This window comes from Drosophila guanche, unplaced genomic scaffold (genome assembly GCF_900245975.1).
Source record: "Drosophila guanche unplaced genomic scaffold, DGUA_6, whole genome shotgun sequence".
Classification (NCBI taxonomy): domain Eukaryota; kingdom Metazoa; phylum Arthropoda; class Insecta; order Diptera; family Drosophilidae; genus Drosophila; species Drosophila guanche.
In genome coordinates, this window is record NW_022995763.1 from 604,372 (window position 1) to 625,629 (window position 21,258).

Genomic DNA, 21,258 nt, shown 5'->3' on the forward strand with positions numbered 1-21,258 from the left:
TTCAAGTCTCGAAATTACAGGAGGAACAGCAATATGACGGTCAGAGACGCCAATTGGAATTTATTTCCATATCGCAAGACAAAAACATCGATATGCTAATGTTAAACTATCGCGCTGTAAATCATTTGCCAGCTGGTATCAATTCAAACTGCCTCCATAAATAATCCGTTGCGCCATATCAGCGCAGATTTACACAAATCTTCCGCCCTAGATGGCGACATGTATTCACGGAAACATTTGGAATGGACACAACAACACATCTAACGATAATAAATAAAAATTCTCTAGTTGATGGGATAGAAGTGGTCTGCGGGGCGTCAGGAAGATGGACTAAAGCTCTGCCGCTTCAGCTGTATGTCAAGAAGTGGCTCCCGCCAGCCAGATTTCTGGCAGCTGCAATGCAGAGCCTCCAGCCGCCGCGAAATCTCCCCATGATCCAGGGAAGCGTCCTCCGCGACCGCCTGGCAGAGGATGTTCGTGATCTCCTCGAGCAGGGCTCGCTGCAGCAGCACGGGCTCGTCCTGCTCGATGTGGCGCCTCACACAGGCCACCAGCTCCGTGAGATGCTCGTCAACGGCACCGGGAAACAGTTTGTCCATGGCCAGCGCCAAGTTAAAGAGATAATCTCGATTGGGGCCGCTGGGTCCGGCAGAGGTGAAGATCTGCCTGGCTATGCACGGCACCTGCCACACGTCACCGGCATAGGAGTCATTGGCTTGCGTGGCCACGTACATTATCACCTGGAGGGGCTCCGTGGCGGACAGGTACTCGTGAAACTCCAGACTGCAGCGCTCGTAGCCGTTCTTCTCGCGGTAGTCCAGATGGTCGAGCACCGCACTCTTCTGGGCGGCAGCAATGCGGTAGGCCACGCCGTAGACCCGATCCTCGGCGGGGTCGCCGGGCAGCAGGGTCACCACCCGGCCAGGTTTTTCCGGCACGCCGCGATGGTCGATGCTGTGCTGGTAGAAGCGCCGCTTGAATCCCCACACAAAGCCGCGCCGACGGTCGATGTACGGAAAGTCTGCCTTCCACACCAGCGACCCATAGCCAAAGATCCACACATCATCGTCCGAGGGCGCTATGGCTACACTCTGGTTACTAGATTGTACATCGAAGCCATGGAGCAGTGTCGCGGCAGCGGGATATGTACTCTGTACTGTATTTGGTCCATCTGTGGTGATCAGTTCTGCGAAAAAGGCCCGATAGATCTCGCCGGCAACGCCTGACAGCTGGCTGCGAGTGTGGCTAGTGCGTAAGCCTTTCAGATAGCCAAACATCTCCAACCGCTGTCAGCAAAATAAACACGGCATATACATTCCATTGATCCAGTCGCTATCTACCAGAAACTTACCAATCCAATCAAAAATGCAGCAAGGATGAAGAGAATGCATAGGTGGCTGGGAAAAAAAATAAAGAAATGAAAATAAGCCTAGTTTTGCGCTTAACAGCACATTCTATACACATGTATGCCTATCGGCGCAACTATCACCGCTAACAGCAACAGCGACTATCACAGCAAAATTCAAACTTTTGGCGAGTGATAATTATGAAAAGGTACAAATTTACTTGAAATTAATTTACATAAGACATGCCTATTAGTATGTGGGTGGAAAGGGAGAAACTCCCACAAACTGCAGAGGGAAATGTCTGGAAATGTTAAATAAAAGAAAGAGCATCAAGAGCATCTGATATCGATTGCCCTGGAAAGCAATGTAAGAAGCTGAATAAATCGTGCTGTTACGAGCATAGATATCTCTGCTAACAGCGTGCTGTTATGCGCACTTGCAGCAGTGGGCCTGCTGCCAAAGCAACAACATCTGACTGAGGGTGTAAACAAACCCAAAATTAAAAATTCAAATTACCTTTGCGTGGCCCCCGCCACTCCAACTACGTAGCAGAATGTCCGGCAAGGACGATCGATCCAAGGAGTAAGTAGCACGTAATCACTGCTGCCACTGGTGCCACTGGTGCCACTGCTGACTGCTGATTTTTAACCAAAACAGGAAGCGGCGGAACATGAAGCAATACACTCATCACAAGCAGCAGCGCCGTGGAACCACCACCACCACATCGTCCAGCTCGCCGCAGACCACGGCAGTGCGGAGCATCGTGGATGTGGCAGACTCCAGCGACGAGCCACGCTTTGCCCGCAAGGGCAACTGGGCATCCGGCGGCGGATCCCGGGGCTCCGCGCTGGCTCCTCAAATGAATCGGGACCTGCTGGACGTCCTGCCCAGCGACACGGATGACGTGGACCATTTGGGCGTCGACACGGGAGCGCCCATCGATGAGAGCGCCCGCGCCCAACTGCGGGCCGGGGACTACAAGCAGCTGACGCAATTCCCCAATATGGGTGGCGGCCACTTCACCTTCGGCTCCGAGAAGGAGTGGAACAGCATTGCCGAGGGCCAGACGCAGCTGCACACCAAGCCGGCCAGCGGCTACTTTGCCCTGAACCTTGTCCGCCTCAATGCCGGCCTCCAGACGATTCCCTTCTACAAGCGCATGGACTATCCCGCCTCCATGTTCACACGCCAGCAAATCGTGGCCCAGACGGAGGCGGCTGAGCGGGCGGAGACGCTCTACCAGCAGAGTGTGCTGCGCGAGGCCAATGGCAGTGCTGCCGCCAAGTCACGGCAAGTCTCGGCCAAGTCCGCCAAGTCCTCCAAGTCCTCGGTGCCAGCGGCAACGCCAGCTCCAGCTCCAGCTCCGGACAGTGCCCTGGCAGATGATCTGGAGGAGCTGCTGGCCATGACAAATATTCAGTCGGACCCCAATGCGGCTGCCCCTGGCACTATGCCCATGCCGATGCCGATGGTTCAGCCGGCCACGCCGTCGTCGGCGGCTAGCAAAAACGATGTGGAAAATTGGTTAGATAATGTCCTGGGCGAGTGAATGCATGTCTCTGCCGCAGGACTGGGGCTGTATTTGGCCACAAAATCTTACAAATCTTCAAATGTTTGCATTTTGATTAAGATTAAACGGAATTGTCCTCGTTCTCCCCTTCGTTGGCGTTGGCGTTGGCGTTGGCGGCCATCTCGGGCTCTGGCGGTAGTTCGGGCAGTGGAAGAATTTCTGCCTCTGGGTCGAGGTCGCGCAAGCGCTGATAAACAATGAGGAGATGCTCGTGCATGACGAGCATGATGTGGCAGGCCACCTCCAGCACCGCAATGCGCTCCTCCATGTGGCCATCCGCCTGGTCCATGCTGCGGCGCAACTCGTTGACGACGTCGCTCAGCCAGCGAAACACAAAGGAGGCATCGTCGTCGGGCAGCACGAATATGGTGGGCGACACACCGGCATCGTGGCATATCTGCACGGTGTTGCCGTACGGGCCCACCACGAGCAGGGCCGAGATGGCGCGCACAGTCAGATTGAGGCCGTGCATAAAGGACTCCACGCAGACGCTGGGATTCAACAGGCTGATGGCCAGCTTCAGCTCCGAATAGGGGCGCAGGCGATAGATGCCCGTGCCCATGTCCGTCAGCCAGTCGAGCACGGCCCACAGCAGGCAGCTGCACACCAACTGGGCCATGGTGCACAAGGCGCTGGCATCCTGGCAGCAAAGGATCAGGTTCAGCATGTGATCCGAGTCCCTGATGTTGATCTTTTTCAAGATGTAAAAGCACAGATCGTTCACCTGTTCGATTGAAAGTTATTTCTCTGATTTACATGCTGTCCATGCTGTGTGCCACTTACGTGCGTCTCCTCGGTGCAGGCCATGTAGTTGAAGCAGCGCTGCAGGAACAGGGTGCGCTTCACATGGCTCAGTTGCAGCTCTTCGTGGCTCAGCAGATACACCATCATCCCGGCCACCATCAGGGTGCCCTGGGGGACGGCACCAAAAGCGATCGATTCGTTGTCCATCAATAGATGGAAGCCGTCCATGATCTGAATGGAAGCAATGTGAGATGAGGATCAGTTTCGGAATTGCTGTGGGCAAGCGCTCACCTCGTATATGTCCTCAGTGGCAAATAGGAAGGGGCACATATGACGCAGCGGCGACTGCTGGATGACAAAACGCAACTCCTGTAGATCGAAGCCCAGGGGACGGATGGGGCGATTAAGCGACTGGGCGGAAGAGCTGAAAGAAAAAAAGCGAAGAGCAGAGGCATCATCGTAACCATATCAGCGTGGAGCGGGGCAGAGGCAACTCCAAAAACAGTTCAGCATCGACGGAGGATGAGCATTTTAATGAGCAAACCGCATACTTTGGCACATTTTGAAATGTTTTCAGCGTCACATGGTGCGTGGGTGCGTGAGTGCATGCCAGAGCGGGTGCACTATACATGCTTCCATTTGGAGAGCGCGTGAGTGAGGTTGACAACTATACTTTGCATATACATGTATGTGAGTGTGTGTGTGATTTATAGCGAAAAGCGCATAATGTGTGTGTTCAAGGGAATTGGTGAAAAGAGGAAAGGAGATGGAGATGGAGAGCCATGCATTTGCTTGTCCTTGTGCTGCTTTTCGTGCAAGACGGCGACTGGCAAAATTCAAATGCAAATGCAAATGCACGCGCCGTGTGCGCATTTTAGCATAAAAGTCACCTTTTGCCCGTTCCTATGAGCCCGTCCTGCTCCTGCCCTGAAAGTTTCTTGCGTACTTGTGAAAATATCTCCTCATTATGCATTCATATTTTGCAATTACTTCGTACAAACCGGTAAAAAGCGCAAAGCGCACGAATGGGATGGCACTAGGTGACACCGCTCTCACTCCCTCTACCCACGTATTCACCTTACTGTTAAGTCGCTGTCAACAAGAGAGAGTGTTCTGGTGCGTGTGTGAGAATCTCTCTGCTTCTCTCTGTGCCTTTGCCTTTGCCTTTGTCTTTTCTGTTTTTTGCTTGGCCTTTTCTTCTTCTTCTTGCCGTTGCCGTTGCCGTTACCCTTTTGCCGTTCATTTTGGGTCGCACAGAAACAGAAACAGAAACAGAAACCCATTGAAATTTGCATATTCATATTTTAATTATGCGGCCGCATGAAAAGATTAACAACTTGTTGTAGATACATGTATACATACATACACACACACTTTTCCCTAGCTAAGCCAAAACATCAATGGCCCCAATGGCCATTGTGCATTTTCCGTGTTTTGTTTTTCTTCTAATTATGCATATTTTACAAATGCACAGCAGTCACGCCCATGCCTCCGCCATACATCCCAAGCCAAGAACCAGAATATAAAAACCTGTGAGAATCCTTGGCTAAGTTAGAGCACACAACATCCACTTAGCAGTACAATATCACAATATGCAGTATCTCCCTTTTGATGGCCCAGCGCATCCATTCACATTCACACAAAGCTCAGCCAATTATGCAAATCAGCTTAGAGTCCGAGCGGATCAGATCGGCATCGGCATCGGCATTGGCATCTATTATCATGCGAGTATCTCACGGACAAGTGCAGAAGCACTCCCACCCTCTCCTGCCCGTTTTGCTCCTGCGAATCCTTCGCATCCTTTTGTGACGCAATCAGTGTCAACCCATGAACTGTCTGTCTGTCTGTCTGTCTGTCTGTCTGTCTGTCTGCTGCTGCTGCTTCACTTCAATTAGCACTGATAAAAGCGCTCAATTAGCGAGGGTTGGCCCGACAATCGCAGCAACATCAACCGCAACCACCACCCCCAAACATAATACTAATAATAAGAATAATAATAATAATAGTAGCAACAATCGTAATGACGATAATGGGCTGTGCTCGAAGAGTGGAAGACGACAAGTGGCAGCAGGGCCACCACCCTTTATTTGTTGTAAAGTGAACCTTTCATCGAGCCTGATGAGGCGCTTGTTGTTTGTGCCACCAATCTGTGCATTTTACGCCTAATTTAAGGCAAATTGTTAATATAAATGTACGGACTCGCATCCCCCAGCCCATAGGCTGTCGAATTTCTGGGCTTTCTGGCTTCGGGGCATGGCAAAAGCCAACAGATTTTCATATCATTATGCGCTTCCCTTTTGAGAGAGGCTGTAGGCTGTAGGCTGTAGGGCTGTAGGCGTTTTTCACATCTAATGAAGTTGTTGTTTGTGGCATGTAAATAATAATAGAAAGAGTCCAATTGAAATCGAGCCTGATCCCGAACAGCGAATTAGGGCTAACTTTTGTCATCTAACAAGTGTTTGACTACGTCATTTGAGAAGAGACTCCAGCGACAACGAAACCGAAAACGAAAACGAAAACTCCAACCGATTTGTTTAGATTTTGGTTCCCTGGAATATCTTATCTTGGAAGCTTATCTTTGGGGAGCCAGCGGTATCGTTGCAGACAGACGGACAGACACAAACACATGTTGGCATTAATTCTATTCTGCTTAGCTGCTCAAATTGTAGAGCCTGTCTAGCCGAATATCGCATTTCATTGGGGGAATTTGAAACTGCAACCGGAAGGAAAGATTCAGCTTAAAATCACAACGAAACTTCTTCTCCAAGGGAAGATAGTTCCAAAATATGTTCGTTCGAGTGCAAATAATTGGGGAATAATTATTTAAGAATTTAACAGCATTTATTTTTGCTTTAAATTGACATTTTCCATTCAGCGTACACACACACACAAACACACAGTTCTAATCTCTTTTATCCTTATCTTCATTCGAATTAATATTAAGTTGCACTCGAGGAGGACCCCTTTTGGCTTTGGCCCACAAGACTCTAGCAGTCAAGGAACTATTCTTTTTGCATTTAAATAAACAGATTGAAATCCACTTAAGGGATAGTTTCACATTCACAAAGCACTTGTTAGGCAAATAAATATAGGTGAGTGCCTGGAGAAATTGCAATAGGAAAAGGAGAACTTTGACTTGCAACACTTACGCCCGGTGGGTTTGAGGACCGGAAATGTTCATAGTAAATGCGAATTGATGGACCGATGGCGAATGACTGATTGATCGTACCAGCTGCAGGCCGATCGAGCCGAGATCAAGCTCTGGCTCGAAGCTTTCGCGTGTCAAAGCTAGGGGGATCGGCTCGGATAGGATCATCGTACGACGGTGCCTCTACTGAGCGAGTGCTTCTGCAGAGAGCAGAAAAAGCTAAAGAGAGAGAGAGAGAGAGAGAGAGAGAGAGTGGAGGGAGATAAACAAAAAGAATTGCAGCCAGACAAGTGGGGCACAGCCCTCGGCACAAACACAATTTGTGACAATTTTCCAAACGGATAATGACAAACATTTTAATCACAAAATGAAACCGAAACCAAAACCAAAACCAGCACCAGAATCCACCACCAATGAAAGGAGGACACAGGCGCAGCACGAGGCGGAAGGAGATGTTAACCAAAACCCACAAATTGTTCACACAATATGGTAAACATCTCCAACTGTGACACCGACTCCGCCCCGTGGCTCAGACTCTAAAACCCTCAGACCCGGACGGGCAGCCCTCAGCCCTCAGTCCACAGACCACAGACCACAGACTTTATCCGGAAGTCAAGTGTGTTGGCAAGCCGCCATCCCGCAGCCAGCCGCCGCCGCCGCCTCTCGACACGATGACATAATCGTCCTCTCCGTATACGCATCCTCATTCTCATTCTCATCCTCTCAACGCAATCATTACGCTGATGTTTTTGGCCTGCGGCGGGGGCATGGCACACAACAAATTTAAATCGAAATTGAAATAAGGAACTCATTTTGGGGGAAGTCACAGGCAGCAGCAGCAACTTTTTGGCATTCATTTCAAAATAAAACAAAAGCAAAAGCAAAGAAGATAGTTTTAAGGCTTCAAGTACTAGTCATAGATCTGCAAGTGTACTTATGCACGTGTGTACATATTTTTGTATTTGTGTATGTAAAACTTCGGGAGTGCAACGATCCACTCAATTCTTGAAGCTTTATTTCCCTTTCTAGTTGCAAAAGATCTCACACACACACACACACACACAGCAGAGCAGAGCAGAGAGCTTTAAGAGCTTAAGCCACTCTTCAGCTAACTTTTCGTGAAGAGGGAACTCTCTTCACTGAACTGCTCGCTTGCTGCTCTCTCTCTTACTCGTCTCTCCGTGTGCAGCTGCCCTTCCTTTCGTTTCTTCTGTGGCGTTTTCTTTTGTAATCAGCTCGACAAAAGCTCTTGGCTTTGCTTGATTTTAATTGCAAAGTTTGCAAAAGTTGGCCCCCGCTCACAGAGAGAAAGAGAGAGCTTAATGCAATTAATAACTCATTAAATAAATACAAATCAAAGTGGATGCTATGGCAAAGGCCCCACAAGATCCTCCAGCTACTCGTGACTCAAAGGGGATGCCCAGGCACAGTGCTATGGTCCGCCTTTGTGCTCAAAGGATGCCAGCGTAAAATGTACCAATTAAAAATGCAATTGAGATCTCAATGGCCACGCAAATGAACCGCATGAATGTGAAATCTATCTAGACAAGTGCCGCAGACCACGACCAGGGGGAAGGAGGTATGCGGTTGGCAGGGGTCTGGCTATGGCTGCTACAGCGGAGTGGGAGAATGAGATTTTATACATTAAATTACATTCACATTTCATAGACGATTTCATGGCAATGTTAACTCGGTTTTCCATTTAGATTCACGCTTTATTCTATGGGTCCTCCTCTATCGCTTTTGCCTTGCATACGGCTCCCCTCTCGCTCTCGCTCTCGCTCTCTGTCTCTTTAGCTTTTGTTCTATGACTTCTTTTATGCTCTCTCTCCCTTTGGCACGACTCCTCCGCCGTACCTAATGCATGCTGCAACTTTCATTTTATGACTCTCTCTCGATTTAGCTTTTTTGTGTGTGTAAATGTCTCGCCCCTCTCTGCGGTGCTCATGCATACCCTTGAATAAGGTTTTATAAGCTATGCAAGTCGAATGACTGCAACACACAAAAGGTCGGATACAAAAAAGTTTTACCCTGGTGGACTTCACGAATGTTGCATCCTAATGATAAATATTACCTAATGTTGTAGTTTTAATAAGCTCTGTACTTTTTATGAAGCTGCCAAATGAACAATAGCAAGCAAAGGTATCGAGAGCTTCGGTAGATCTCTAGCTTTTCTATGCCACCCTCTTTTTACTCTCTTTCTCTTCAGGTGAAACTTTTTTGTGCTCGCTCTGCCTTCGAACTTGTTTCCGGTGGCTCCCTTCAAGTGTCTTTTTAATTAGCGTTCTGTTCGGCCCCGACTCAGCGCAGCGCTTTGAACCACTCGAACGAACTAGGCAGCGAACCACCCAACACCCAACACCCAACGCACACCACCTCCTCTATCTTCTCCTCCCAGCACTCTGCATTCCTCCACCTGTCCCACTCACTGACAGACGGATAGATAGACAGCACAGATGCATGGACAGGCGGAGGCTGCCTGCCTCCTGCCTGCTCGTTAACTCACTCACAGAAGATTCAATTTGTAGCTAAACATTTCTCCTCCTTTTCGTGTAGCCCCCTCCATAGCGAGCTAAATGCGCATGAAAATGTAACTGTAACTGTAACGGTAACGGCACCGCAACTGATGCTGCTGCTGCACTGTTGCTATCCCAGTTTGGCGCAAGTCCATGCCAATACCAAATGGGCGCGCGCGCTCTTTGCGCTCCTTTGGCCCGTCATAATTGCGTGCCAGAGTTGTTGCTTGTTTTCCGGTTGGCTGCGCTGTACCAGCCCTCTCTCGCTCTCGCTCTCGCTCTCTCTTCATCTCTTTCTCTGTTCCTTTCTCTCGTTTGTTCCTGGACATTTTGAACATTGAAATAAAATATATGAATAAAAGTCATCTACATATTTGCATACATATTTACACACATACATAGTGGCAGAGACGGCGGCCCTAGAGTACGGGCAACGGTTACAGGTATACGAGCAAATGCATATGTCCCGGGTTATTTGCTATATAGCGACAAATTGATAACGTTTTGTGCAGTTCGCTCAAGTTGATTTTCAAGCATGACTCACAGCTCACCAACCGCCGATGGGCGACGCCTGTGGAACGGGACATTTAGCCATGCAAACACACAGTACATACATTTTACATACATATCTATGCTTTTATGTATTTATGTACATATGTTTTGTGGCAGCGAGCGGAGGATGCTCCATTACCATCCTCTCGAAACAGCGTGCAGTTCTGAAACTCTATGGTACGGCAGCTGTGTGTGCAGTTTACATTTTGGTACTGCTCCTAGGCCTATGTGCCTAGCCATCAAGAATACATTTTGAGAAGATTAATCGAACGAATGACTCAAGTTTACATCATTGTTATGGCATTTTTGGCTCTCTTCTAATCAAAGTCCAGAACCAAAGTAATCAAGTGTCCAGAACCTGTCGCGAGACATTCCTGGTCTCTCATGTTCCCAGAATTCCTGGTAGCTTCACGATTTGTTTGGCTCTTCCCCAGTAATGTAAACAAATTCGCGGACATGGCAGCGAGATCGAATGTACAAATTTTCTGTTGAAAGAAAGCTAAACCATCAATTTATTATTATCGATCTGTTGGCAAGTTCGCATTTCCTTTCTTCACAATTCTTTGCGTGTGTCTATTGTCTGTGTGTGGGGGGATATAAACTCAAATGCAAATAAACACTTGTGTGTTTGTGTGTGTGTGTGTGTTTGGGGACATTGCTGGAATTCGCCTTGATGTTTATTTTCTACTATCCGAGTCGAGGGAAGGGGCTGGGGCTGCGGCTTGGGCAGGGGCTTGATATTTTTCATCATAGTTGAGGAAGCAGCTGGATGACAGCGGGTTGGCCAGCTTCGTGGGTAGCTTGCCCATCTGCATTAGCAGCTCGTCGATGCGCTGTGTCTTGACTTTGATGATGTTCTCCATGTGCGTCAAGCGAAGCTGGCAGGACTCGATCTGTGCATCCTTCGCCAGATTGTCCTGCGACACTTTCTCGTACAGCGAGTACAAAATCATTTTCTGTGGCATCTGGACAATGGCATCGCCCACGCGCTTGTTCACCACCACAACTTTCACCTCATCGTTCTCCTCCCAGGCCTGCTCCTGGCGTATTGTCACATTGCGCTGCTCCGCCATGCGCTGCCGCTTCTCCAGTCGGATCATCTCGTGGAGCAAGACCTCGGCGGCACCGTGCACACCGTTCGACAGCAGCTCCATGAACTCGCGGCTCAGCGTTATCTTGAACTTGGACAGCACCTTGAAGTTGAACGTCTGCCAGTTGGCCAGCTTCATCTGCACGCTGCTCTTCTTTGGGTAATTGTAGACATCCACCAGGCGCGGATAGTGGCGCTTCAATATGTCGGCCAGAGGCCACACATCCGAAAAGTCGCGACGCAGCCGCTGCACACAAATATTGTTCTGCATCAGCCAGTTGTGTACCTCCAGCACCTCCTCGCTGCTCAGATTTTTGCTAGTTATGGTGTGCATTTCGCCGGAAGGCGGAAGATCTTTACAATTACAAAAATATATCGGACTCTGCTGTTGTCATTTGTTCAATGTACAATGACATGTGAGTGAGTGAGAGAGAGACAGAGTAAAGCCAGGCACAAAGGTGAATCGGTGACTTCTTCACCACAGCTGGTGTCTCCATCCCTTTCTGGCGCTTGGCCTTCTGCACGTGGTGAATAAGCTATTGCGGTGAGTCCATCACGCAGCGGACAACGCGGCCAGGCCGAAGAGTAATTAAAACGAAAACTTATGCTGGGCAAAACTACTTTGCTAGCTCACACTTTGTGTCCTGTTAAACACCGCCAAACAACACCACGAAATAAACGCCACAAGCTAGCAATTAAATATTTTTATTTTGGCCAAAAAAAAGAGTGCGACAAAAAAAATGTGGGATTTGTTTTTGTTTTGTTTTGTTTTGTTTGGGTTTATATTACATTTAAGAGTAAATTGACTAAACCTAATTCATGATTATACATATCTCGGGCTCTGTGTGTGTGTGTGTGTGTGTGTGTGTGTATGCACTTGGGTTCGTTATTGCACAAGAATCATTTTATTTGCCATCATTTATTTATATATACAACAGGCCACTGGTCATCAGGGCTTCCAGGGCTTCCAGGGCTTCCAGGGCTTCCAGGGCTTCCAGGGCTTACATGGGACAGCCGTGCACATAGCTGACATTCCGAAAGATGGCCGCCGCCGCAGCGGAGGTCAAGAAATTGCACGGATTGCTGGCCGCAGCTGCGGCAGCGGCAGCGGCACTGAACGAGCTGCTCAGCCCGGTGGGACAGCAGCCCAGGCCACCGCCACCGCCACCGCCGCCCTCCGGCACACCAAAGTCCTTCTCGAGCGTGGCCTGGTGGCGCAGCTGCTCCAGACGCAGCTGATTCTGTCGCTTCCATTTGGTGCTGCAAAGCGGAAAGAGAACACTCGTCAGTTGGCCTTTTCTTCAACATAAACTAAACAGCAAAATGAAGCCAGAGGTGGCATATTTGGTATTTGAGTTCTGAAATTGAAGAAGCTGCCCGCCAGCCTGTCGCTTCAAGCAGCTGCTTCTGTGGGGTGTCGCTTTCAGTTTGTTAGCCTTAGCTTTCGGGGGAAAAACGAAGCCACAGGCCTGGCAAATTCACTCGAACTCAATCTATGGCTAAGAGTATCCAATTGTTCCGAGTAATGCTGACCAACTGATAGCCTCGCAGCTCACAGCTGCGTTCACTCGAGTCTTCCACAAAATTGCTGTTGAACTCACCGTCGATTTTGGTACCAGGTTTTCACCTGCGTCTCGGACAGATTGAGCGTCTCGGCCACGTCGCTGCGATCGGCCACGCTGAGGTACTTCTGGCAACGGAATTTTCGCTCCAAGTACGCCAGCTGGGCGTGGGTAAAGGCCGTGCGTCGTCGTCTCGGCTTCCGTCCGCTCTTGCTCATCTGCAGCTTGTGCTCCGCATAGCTGCCACTGCCGCCGCTTGGGCCACCAGTGGCAGCCGGATCGCTGCTGCTGGCACCACTGGCCGCTGCCGCCAGCAGGCCGGCTGCCACGCCCGCCGCTGCAGCGGCAGCACGCAGGCCAGGACCCGGTGTGGCCGTGCCACACGACTCCACGCTGGAGTCGTCGTTATGTTGAAAATGATGATGGGACAGCAGCAGCTCCTGCTGGCAGCCATGCGCCGTCGAGTCCGGTGTGGAGCGATCCTCAATGTCAATGTCCGAATCATCGTTGGAGAGCTCAATGTCTGCTGAAAGGAAAGCAAAAGGGAGACGCTTTTAATGCACAACTCAATTCAGCCGCCAAGCCAAGTTTCTCTGCTCTCGAAGCGTATTGATTGAAGCTGCCCGAGGGCAGATACTGTAGCCTGCTTTTGAGCGCTAATGGCATTCCCTTTCTTTGGCCCCAAGGAGGCGCGTGCAGCCACTTTTGGCCACAGTCAGCGTCATTAACGGCGTCCAGCAATAGACAACGCCTCAGAGCACAAGCCACTGCCTCAAGTGGGCGTTGGTCCATTAGGAAGACACAGGGCCCAGAGGGACGAACGGATTGACTGGCAATTGCGATGCCAAGTTACAAATTATTTATATCCGCCACATATGTGTGTGTCCTGATCCCGATTCCATATCCTGTTGTGCCCAGGATTGAGTTCACAATTGAGTCGCATCGCTGCGGGGCTGCCCGATTAAATTCACGTGTCGTCTCGAGCTCTCAATTGCTTCCCATTCGAATGAACTCTTGCACTGTCACTCCCCACTCCCCAGCATCCAGCAGCAGAGCCCTCAGGGTCCACCGGGGGGTGCGCTGCTCACGTGTCTCTCGCCCGTTGCGGATATTATTTCTATATTTGTGTGGAGAGCGAGCAAGTCCTGTGTGCGGGCTGAAAGGTTATTCAATTATGCATATGGGTGCCGTCTTGTGCGTGCGGAGCATCCTGTGGAGCGTCTCGAGTGAGTTTCCTTCGTTTTGCTCGGAAAGTCACGTCGTATCAATTTGCGGCACAATTGCCATTTAATAGGCACTTGAAGTGGGACAGAACAGCACGGGGATAGGCCCGTAAGTACGATTAAGTGAGAGACACAGACAATATCCAGGCATGTGCCAGCAATTTGGTTTAGTTTTTGCCTGGGTCCATTGTTGAGCAGCAGCAGCCAGCAGCCAGCCCACGGTAACTGCCGACAAGCAGCCTCTAAATAGTTGCAATTGTTGAGTTAAACTTTATTTAATGTCAGCCAGAACAACAGAATGTTAATTACATGAAGACCAGCCAGAGCCACACTTGGGCAAGGGGGTACAGTAGGGCACAAAAGCAAAGCCAGAGCCGCACGGTTGGGGTCACACACACACACACACACACGGCCAGTCCTTAAAACAATCAAAGTGCCTGTACGTGACAAATTGGTCGAGCGCAGGTTATCCACCACACAGAAAAGGACTCACATTTGGCCAACGCAGCGCGAGATACCCTGCGAAATGTGCGATTTGTGTGCACGAGAGCCAAGCATCTGTCAAGCAGTGCAAGCAGTGCAAGCGCGTGCTACACGCTCCCAACCCCTCGGCGTATCCGCTCCCCACTCCCTTTGCAGTCAAACTTTTGTTTTGCGATAATTGAGCGAGGTGTGAGATTCAAATGCCAGAGGCAAACAAAGCGAGAGAAAGGCAATTTGTCAGCGGTTCGGAGCACAGAAGCAAACATCAAAGAGTGGGCAGGGCAGGGGAAGGTGTGGGTTGGCAAGTTAATTGGCCCAGCCATAGGGCCATAATGTATGCGGCTGTGGCAAGACGTTTACCATAAATGCGATAACAAGGATGAGGATGAGGATGAGAAGAGCAAATCAACTATTCTGCATTGGTTTTGGATGCAGGGGCAGTGCTGTTTGTTTTGCTTAGATATTGGATAGCTGTGTGACAGCCGACAGCCGACATGATCGTCTACGCAGTGGGGTTCTCTCCCCAGTCGCAAAGATCTGAGCAGCTTATCAGCAAAGGAAGATGAGAGATGTTTACAAATTGTACATCCGATCCGTTCGATGAATAATAAGCAAAAGCGCTTTGAGCGCTTCTGAAACCAGAGAAGAAAGAAACGAATACAAGATAAATCCACATTCCTCGGCACAAGATCTGCAAATTCTATTTGAGCTCACAAAAATATGATCTGAGGATTATTCGGGTTATTTGGCCAACTGCTGTAGGACTCCCTCCATTCGTCGTGAAAATAGTTTCAATCAAAAGATATGCCATCCATGGTAAGGACCTCCACTCACCCGAATCTGCAGTTTGCCGCCGATTGATCAGATCTCCCAGCAGATCGCGTATTAGAAACGATTTCGAACTTTGCATTTTGCCGGTTAAACTAAACTGGTTTCCGCTTTCCCTTTGCAATCAGTTTACATTTTCAATTGCACTTTAAAGCACAGAGAACCAAAAAAAAAAAAAACAATAGTCCGGAGTGCGGTATGCAAGGGATGGGTAAGGCTGCCGACGGCACAAATGCATGCAAAGCGGATGGATGGGATTTTTGGTTGTAATTGAATTGGATTGCACGCACACAGATACGCACGCACACGGATGGGGCAGCAGCAGCAGCAGCTGAACCGCTAAGCGCCGAGTCAAATGAACAACTGAAAATGCGAAATGCTGAACGTTTATTAATCCTTTTAGCAGACAGGACGAGGCACAAGGCGCAGCCCACCCACCCTCGGGGAGACGTGCTACACACACAGGGACATGCAGTGACAGAAGTGAATTACGCGGATTTGTTGCTGTAAACGGGACAGTTTAGCGCTGGAAGCCAGCAGCAGCAGCAGCAGCAGAAGCTTTGGAAACTTAGCAATGGCCGCTGCTGCTGCTGCTGCTGCTGCTGCTGCTTGTGCTACCGTTAACATGCCATTTAACCGTTATTTAATAAGTCACGTCAGCCAGCATGCCATCCCGCTTGCACACAGCACAACTTCCGTTCGCTTCCGACGTTAGCCATTTTGTGCGCAGAGAGCAGTGCATCGGGACATGCCATCCCGCTTCAGCAGGGTTGCCGCTCGCCGATTGGCCAATGCCACAAGCAAGAGCATCAGCACAAGCCACCCCCGCCAGAGTCACCCTTAAGGCTGGCTGATGGATCGGCAGCGACAACAGTCGACAGTTGCCATTTGAATGCATTGCCAGTTGGGTGGAAAGTAACGAACCAGCACGTGTCTGTGTGTGTGTGTGCGTGTGTGTGTGTGTGCGAAGGAACAAGTGGAAGTAAAATGCCGTCGGTAAGGGACAGCAGTCCATAAATACACACAAATAACCAAAGCATAAACGATTCAAAATCCTTTGTATATTTCTTCCTTTTCATTTGGAGTTATGGGAATGTTTAGAATAGGTTTAAATATTTGTTGTGGCTTCTAAATTATTCTCTACAGATGTGTGTGCATAGGTCGTGCGAGGTGTAAAAGGATCGAAGGATCGAAGGATCCGCTTGTCAATTGTTTCTCTTTTTTGAGCTACTGATGATACAACTTCCTGGCTTGTCAGGTGCGCGATTCCTCCATGAAGCCTAGAGCAGAAATGGTGGCGCCCAGCAAGTGTATGGAGCCCGTGACGAGCACCTCCAGCTGCTGCCCACTGTGCCTGTCATAGCGCCCGCGAATGGCATTGAACACTTCCGTCACGCTGTCGAACACCTGGCCGCGATCGGGCTTGTTCTCCCTCTCGCACACCTCGGTCCATTGGGTGGCAAAATCTTTGGCACGAATCAACTGATTCTTCATGCTGATGCGCACCATCAGCTGGCTGGGCACAGTCGTTTCGGGGAATGCCACATTGGGCGTAAAGCAAACCATGTCGAAGTCGCAGCAGCGAACCAGCAGCGTGAGCAGCGGACGATACTCCGTGCCTCGGGTGCGATTGAAGATCAAAATCTTGGGACAGGAACTGCAGAACAGAGGCAGAGAAAGTGTTAGGAGTGCTCGGAGCTTCCCGGCGTTTCCACACTCACTTATTTTTGATGTTCTTGGCAAACCATTGCGTGCAGACGGTCATGCTCTCGACGGTGTGGGCACCGTCCAAGTGCAGGCGCAGCCCTTTGTACTCCACCATCTGGCAGCGGCCAGGCCAGTGGGTATTCTGTAGGCCCAGCAGCATCTTCGGCTCGAGCCTCACCGCATCCAGATCGTAGTCGTGGTGGAGGGGTCCGGTGGTGCGGCGCAGCCAGTCGCTGGCCAACTGAATGGCCAGCGAGCCATTCAGATGGATAATCTCGTTGCAGCTGTCCCAGAGCTTGGCACCTATCTCCGAGCGGAAGTATTCCCGCGTGGGTGGGACCACGTGCACGACGGCCTTCTTCTCCTGCGCCCGCTGGCAGATCACCTCCAGGCACTCCGTCTGGTCGACATTGGTGAAGACATGCGAGCCGGGCTTGATGATGCCCGCCTTTTGCCACGCAATCTCGCCCAGTGTCGTGCCCAGCAGATCGGTGTGCTCCAGGCCCAGCGACACGATGCCCACGGTGCCGACATTCGGCACCACATTGGTGCAGTCATACTCCCCGCCGATGCCCACCTCCAGCAGGGCCACATCCACGCGCTCCTCGACGAACACGTGAAAGGCCAGAATCGTGACGAACTTGAAGTACGCCGGCATATCCTCTTCCGCTCCCTGGCTCTCCTTCAGCCGATTGAAGACCTTCCAGAAAGTCCTCGCGAACTTTCCCTTCGACATGGGCTGACCATCCACCCGGATGCGCTCGTTGGTGGCCACCAGATGCGGCGACGTATAGAAGCCAGTGTGTGCTCCATGATGACGCAGCAGCGATTCGGTCAAAGCACAAGTGGAGCCCTGCAAGCGAAGCAAATGGCAATGTTTAAGGTGTGCAAAACGGAAGCGCCAATTGATAAAGGGGAATGGGTGGGCACTACGACCAGAGCAATACCCACCAAGGGAGTGCGCCAAGGCACAATAATAATGATAACAATGATAATAATAATTCTGCCAATTCTGCATTTTGTTTACGCTCAGTCCTCTCAGTCAGCCCCACACAGCCATAATTGGCAAGTGTCGCGGGTATATAAACAAATTTCCAATTGGAAACTAAACAAATCTTATCAGCAAATTAGCGATTAGCGCTGCGTGAGCGTGAGAGAGCGAGTTGCTGAAACTTGATTTTGTTGTTGCTGTTGTCACTGCATTCGGGCAGAGAGCGAGAGCGAGAGCGAGTGCGAGTGCGAGTGCGAGAGCGAGAGCTAACTGTTAATTTTTGGGTGGCCTTCGGCAGATTTTGAACGATGACAAAACAAAACAGGTTCTGCCTGCCCTTAGATGTTAGATGTTACCTTGCCCTTGCTGCCTGAAACATGAATAAACGACAGCTTCTGGAGTGTGTCCATGGTTAGGCCGCTGCGCTCCAGATACTTCAGGGTATCCAGCTTGGGGTTCTTCTTGGGATTGTTCACAGAGTGCAGCAGGGTCGCCTCGTTTGATTGCAGCGAGTTCAGCTGATTGATGGCCCTCTGAGAACGCAAACAGACAGAGAGAGAGAGAGAGAGAGATAGAGGGAGAGAGACAAGGAGTGAAGGGCAAAAGTTTATCAATGGAGAGCAGAGAAACTCACCTCAAATTCAGCATTGTCTCGATCCGCGTTACTATTATTGCTGCGCAGCTCGCCCTTGGGATCGAAGACCAGCTCCTCCAGGGTACGGTCCTGCTGTTGATTAGCTGCCGCCGTCGATAGGCACTTGATAGGCATTTCAGTGTTGGATTTGGATGCGGATTTGTTGTGCCTGGGGCCGCAACGTTGAGTGTTGTACATGGGACCAGTGCTGTGACCAGTTGCCATCGGTTGTGCCATTCCAGTCAATTTGATTGCTCGACATGCGGTCTTGCTGTAGCCGCGCACTGAGTGGATTAGCCGACGTGTAGCCATATTTATAGAGTTATCTATCCACCGCTTTTCAGCCAGCTGTCAAGCCACTCAATTGCAATGGTACCGTGACTTAATTATGTTAGTTATTAATATCTGTGACTAGAACGACACACATGTATGCTTAAGTGGGTGTACCAACACGATTTAGCGCAAGATTTTAATTATCAGCTCTTGTGCTTGCTTCTCAGCATGCTTTATTGATAGATAAGATAGACCAGTGGGTTAATTTAGACGCAATTTATCAATTAACTAAGAGATGAAATGTTATCCAAGATTGAACGTTCGCGCCATGTGGCTATCGATAGCGATAACTTCTGTTATGCTGATATGACACTAGACAATTCTAAGAGAGAGAGATGGCATGAGTGATAACATGCAAACAATTGTTGACAAATTTTGCTTTCCAGCACATATAGCTCCAAGCCAGCTAAATTGTACAACAATTGTTTGAATCATTTCTTCTGCAGCTCAACTGAACAGACATTTCCAATTTTGCCATATTTGTATTAGCATCTTGTCTAATGTCATGGCACCATTCGTATTTTTTATCACAGGTGGCAACGCCACCAACGAACACATGCACTATCAGAAAACACAAACGCGCTAAAGAAGTACCAATGTGTGTGTGTGTGGTGTGTGTTAAACTTTGGCACTTTGTTGTTTTTCTCAATAAATTATGTTGTCACTCACCAGTTTTGAATTTTAATATAATTAATTATTTATAAAGACTTGAACTGACACAAATTTGACAGTCGGAGCGAAGTTATATAATAAAAGCAAACGGCAACAGAATTATTAGTATAATTACATACATATGGATGTTTGAGCTCCGACACCGTTGTCGTTTCTAACACTGGCAAAAAACATGCAAACACAAACAAAAATAGTCGCCACGTGCGCGCCATTCTTCATACACACGCCCAAGAAATGTCGGAAAAGGCAGACACTTCGGTTAAGAGGTTAGTTTAATTGTAATTAAAGACTTCAATGAAATTGATCGTGTGCCATTTCTTGCAGCCTGCGCCTGGGCGTTTGCGAGGTATGTGGGGGAAAGGAGGCCCACTATGCCTGCCCCAAATGCGAGGTGAAGACGTGCAGCGTGGCCTGCGTCCAAATACACAAGCGGGAGCTCGTCTGTGATGGCGTGCGGGATCGCACCAAGTTTGTGCCGCTTAGCGAGATGACGGAGCGGGAACTGTTGAGCGATTACTGCTTCCTGGAGGAGTGCACACGGTACGCGGATGACCGCAAGTTCGACCTGGTCAAGCGCTACACCCAGCAGCAGCGATATCTGCCCGTGCCGCAGCATCGCATGCGCGCAGCGGCCCAAAAGCGAAACATTCAACTCTCCCTGCTGCTACCGCACTTCAGTCGCCACAAGGAGAACACAACCTTTCTGGACTGGAAGCGGAATCGTTTCTTTTGGCGCATCGATTGGCTGTTTGTGAATGCTGCCGAGGAAGACGAGGATCAGGATGATCCGATCAAGTCTGCCCGTTTTGCGGATGCTCGCTGCGATGAAGAGCTGACTCTGGCCAACCTGCTGCTTAAATATTTGGATCTGCAGCAGGAGACGGCACGCGAGAAGCGCAAACTCCTCGTCCGCCATCAGACGGTGGGCATTGGTGGTCTGAGCTTTTGGCTGCAGGCCGAGGGCGTCCGGCGCAGCGCCACTCGTTGCTATCACCTGGAGGCAAACAGAACGCTTCGCGAGAATCTATCCGGCAAAACGATTGTGGAATTCCCCACCATCTTTGTCACCTACTCGCGACAGCCACCAGCCGGCTACGAGACGATAGACAGTGGTGGGTTCGCCTGTGCTTCGTGTTTGTCCCTCAATTAAAACTCTTTTTTGTTCACTCTGCCCACAGATAAAGAATCGGATGATGATCTCACGGGAACCGCATCTGATCCCGAATCGGAAGACGAGCCAATATCTGCGCACACACCCAAAAAGGCAAAGGTGTTGCACGATTTGAATGAAATTCACGATGTCTACCATGCATTGGCCGCTGCCTACTCTGACGGGAACGACAGCGAGGCAGATGCAGCAGATGACTGTGAAATCGAAGGAGTGTTTCGTGAAGACATCGAGCTGTAGTGGCGAAACAGATGGAACGGCCAGAGCAGATCAGAAAAGAGAATCCTCTGCATGGTTTTCTAGTACCTGAATATTAGCGGAGAAGCAGAGATAAAACATAAACAGATGCCTTATGTCCTACCTCCGGCCATTGTGGCAGTGGAAACAGCTTCCAATACAACGACAGTGAGAATAATGTTAAGCTGGTGGCCCAACTCTGGCTAATTAGCTGCCAAGATGTTATCTTCCGACAATGAATAAATATATTTATACGTATTCTTTTTACATGAATGTTCTTTTATTTTTCTCTCTCTCTCATACACATTGATTTATGTATTTATTTTAGGCTATTATTAAGTAAACTTTTAGAATTTATATCAAGTTTCTGTCGGTATTGGGGTGGGGGTTTCCCCCTCAACCATTAGAAATCGTAATCGTAATTGTATGGAAAAAACAACAGCTTGGGGGCACT

General features: G+C 49.5%; 7 protein-coding genes across 8 annotated transcripts; 2 read left to right on the forward strand and 5 right to left on the reverse strand.

Annotated features, from left to right (window-relative positions):
* Positions 1-161: 161 nt before the first annotated feature.
* Positions 162-1,444, reverse strand: LOC117591002 (putative glutathione-specific gamma-glutamylcyclotransferase 2). The gene is made up of 2 exons (XM_034284084.1): positions 1,352-1,444; positions 162-1,286 (listed from the first exon to the last, which is right to left on the reverse strand). The coding sequence occupies exon 2, from the start codon at positions 1,275-1,277 to the stop codon at positions 318-320; it is 960 nt and encodes a 319-aa protein (XP_034139975.1). The 5' UTR covers positions 1,278-1,286; positions 1,352-1,444; the 3' UTR covers positions 162-317.
* Positions 1,445-1,775: 331 nt separating this feature from the next.
* LOC117591003 lies at positions 1,776-2,998 on the forward strand. Its single transcript, XM_034284085.1, has 2 exons — positions 1,776-1,928; positions 2,004-2,998. Exons 1-2 carry the CDS (start codon positions 1,900-1,902, stop codon positions 2,893-2,895), a joined length of 921 nt encoding a protein of 306 aa, XP_034139976.1. The 5' UTR covers positions 1,776-1,899; the 3' UTR covers positions 2,896-2,998.
* On the reverse strand, positions 2,931-6,861 carry LOC117591000. The gene is made up of 4 exons (XM_034284082.1): positions 6,810-6,861; positions 3,952-4,084; positions 3,700-3,891; positions 2,931-3,640 (listed from the first exon to the last, which is right to left on the reverse strand). The coding sequence occupies exons 1-4, from the start codon at positions 6,839-6,841 to the stop codon at positions 2,978-2,980; spliced, it is 1,020 nt and encodes a 339-aa protein (XP_034139973.1). The 5' UTR covers positions 6,842-6,861; the 3' UTR covers positions 2,931-2,977.
* A 3,667-nt stretch (positions 6,862-10,528) lies between these two features.
* On the reverse strand, positions 10,529-11,332 carry LOC117591010 (sperm flagellar protein 1). Its single transcript, XM_034284095.1, has one exon. It carries the CDS (start codon positions 11,298-11,300, stop codon positions 10,554-10,556), a length of 747 nt encoding a protein of 248 aa, XP_034139986.1. The 5' UTR covers positions 11,301-11,332; the 3' UTR covers positions 10,529-10,553.
* A 602-nt stretch (positions 11,333-11,934) lies between these two features.
* On the reverse strand, positions 11,935-15,220 carry LOC117591006 (NK1 transcription factor-related protein 2). Its single transcript, XM_034284088.1, has 3 exons — positions 15,069-15,220; positions 12,568-13,051; positions 11,935-12,226 (listed from the first exon to the last, which is right to left on the reverse strand). The coding sequence occupies exons 1-3, from the start codon at positions 15,142-15,144 to the stop codon at positions 11,968-11,970; spliced, it is 819 nt and encodes a 272-aa protein (XP_034139979.1). The 5' UTR covers positions 15,145-15,220; the 3' UTR covers positions 11,935-11,967.
* Positions 15,221-16,103: 883 nt separating this feature from the next.
* Positions 16,104-18,823, reverse strand: LOC117590987 (putative folylpolyglutamate synthase). The gene is made up of 4 exons (XM_034284063.1): positions 18,395-18,823; positions 18,117-18,293; positions 16,784-17,622; positions 16,104-16,719 (listed from the first exon to the last, which is right to left on the reverse strand). Exons 1-4 carry the CDS (start codon positions 18,704-18,706, stop codon positions 16,317-16,319), a joined length of 1,731 nt encoding a protein of 576 aa, XP_034139954.1. The 5' UTR covers positions 18,707-18,823; the 3' UTR covers positions 16,104-16,316.
* Positions 18,824-19,342: 519 nt separating this feature from the next.
* LOC117590999 (box C/D snoRNA protein 1) lies at positions 19,343-21,071 on the forward strand. 2 transcript variants are annotated; one of them, XM_034284081.1, is made up of 3 exons: positions 19,343-19,665; positions 19,724-20,508; positions 20,578-21,071. In XM_034284081.1, exons 1-3 carry the CDS (start codon positions 19,634-19,636, stop codon positions 20,805-20,807), a joined length of 1,047 nt encoding a protein of 348 aa, XP_034139972.1. In that variant the 5' UTR covers positions 19,343-19,633; the 3' UTR covers positions 20,808-21,071. The 2 variants fall into 2 exon arrangements, with proteins under 2 accessions (XP_034139972.1, XP_034139971.1); XM_034284080.1 differs by having other exon boundaries at positions 19,355-19,665; positions 19,724-20,511.
* Positions 21,072-21,258: the final 187 nt, after the last annotated feature.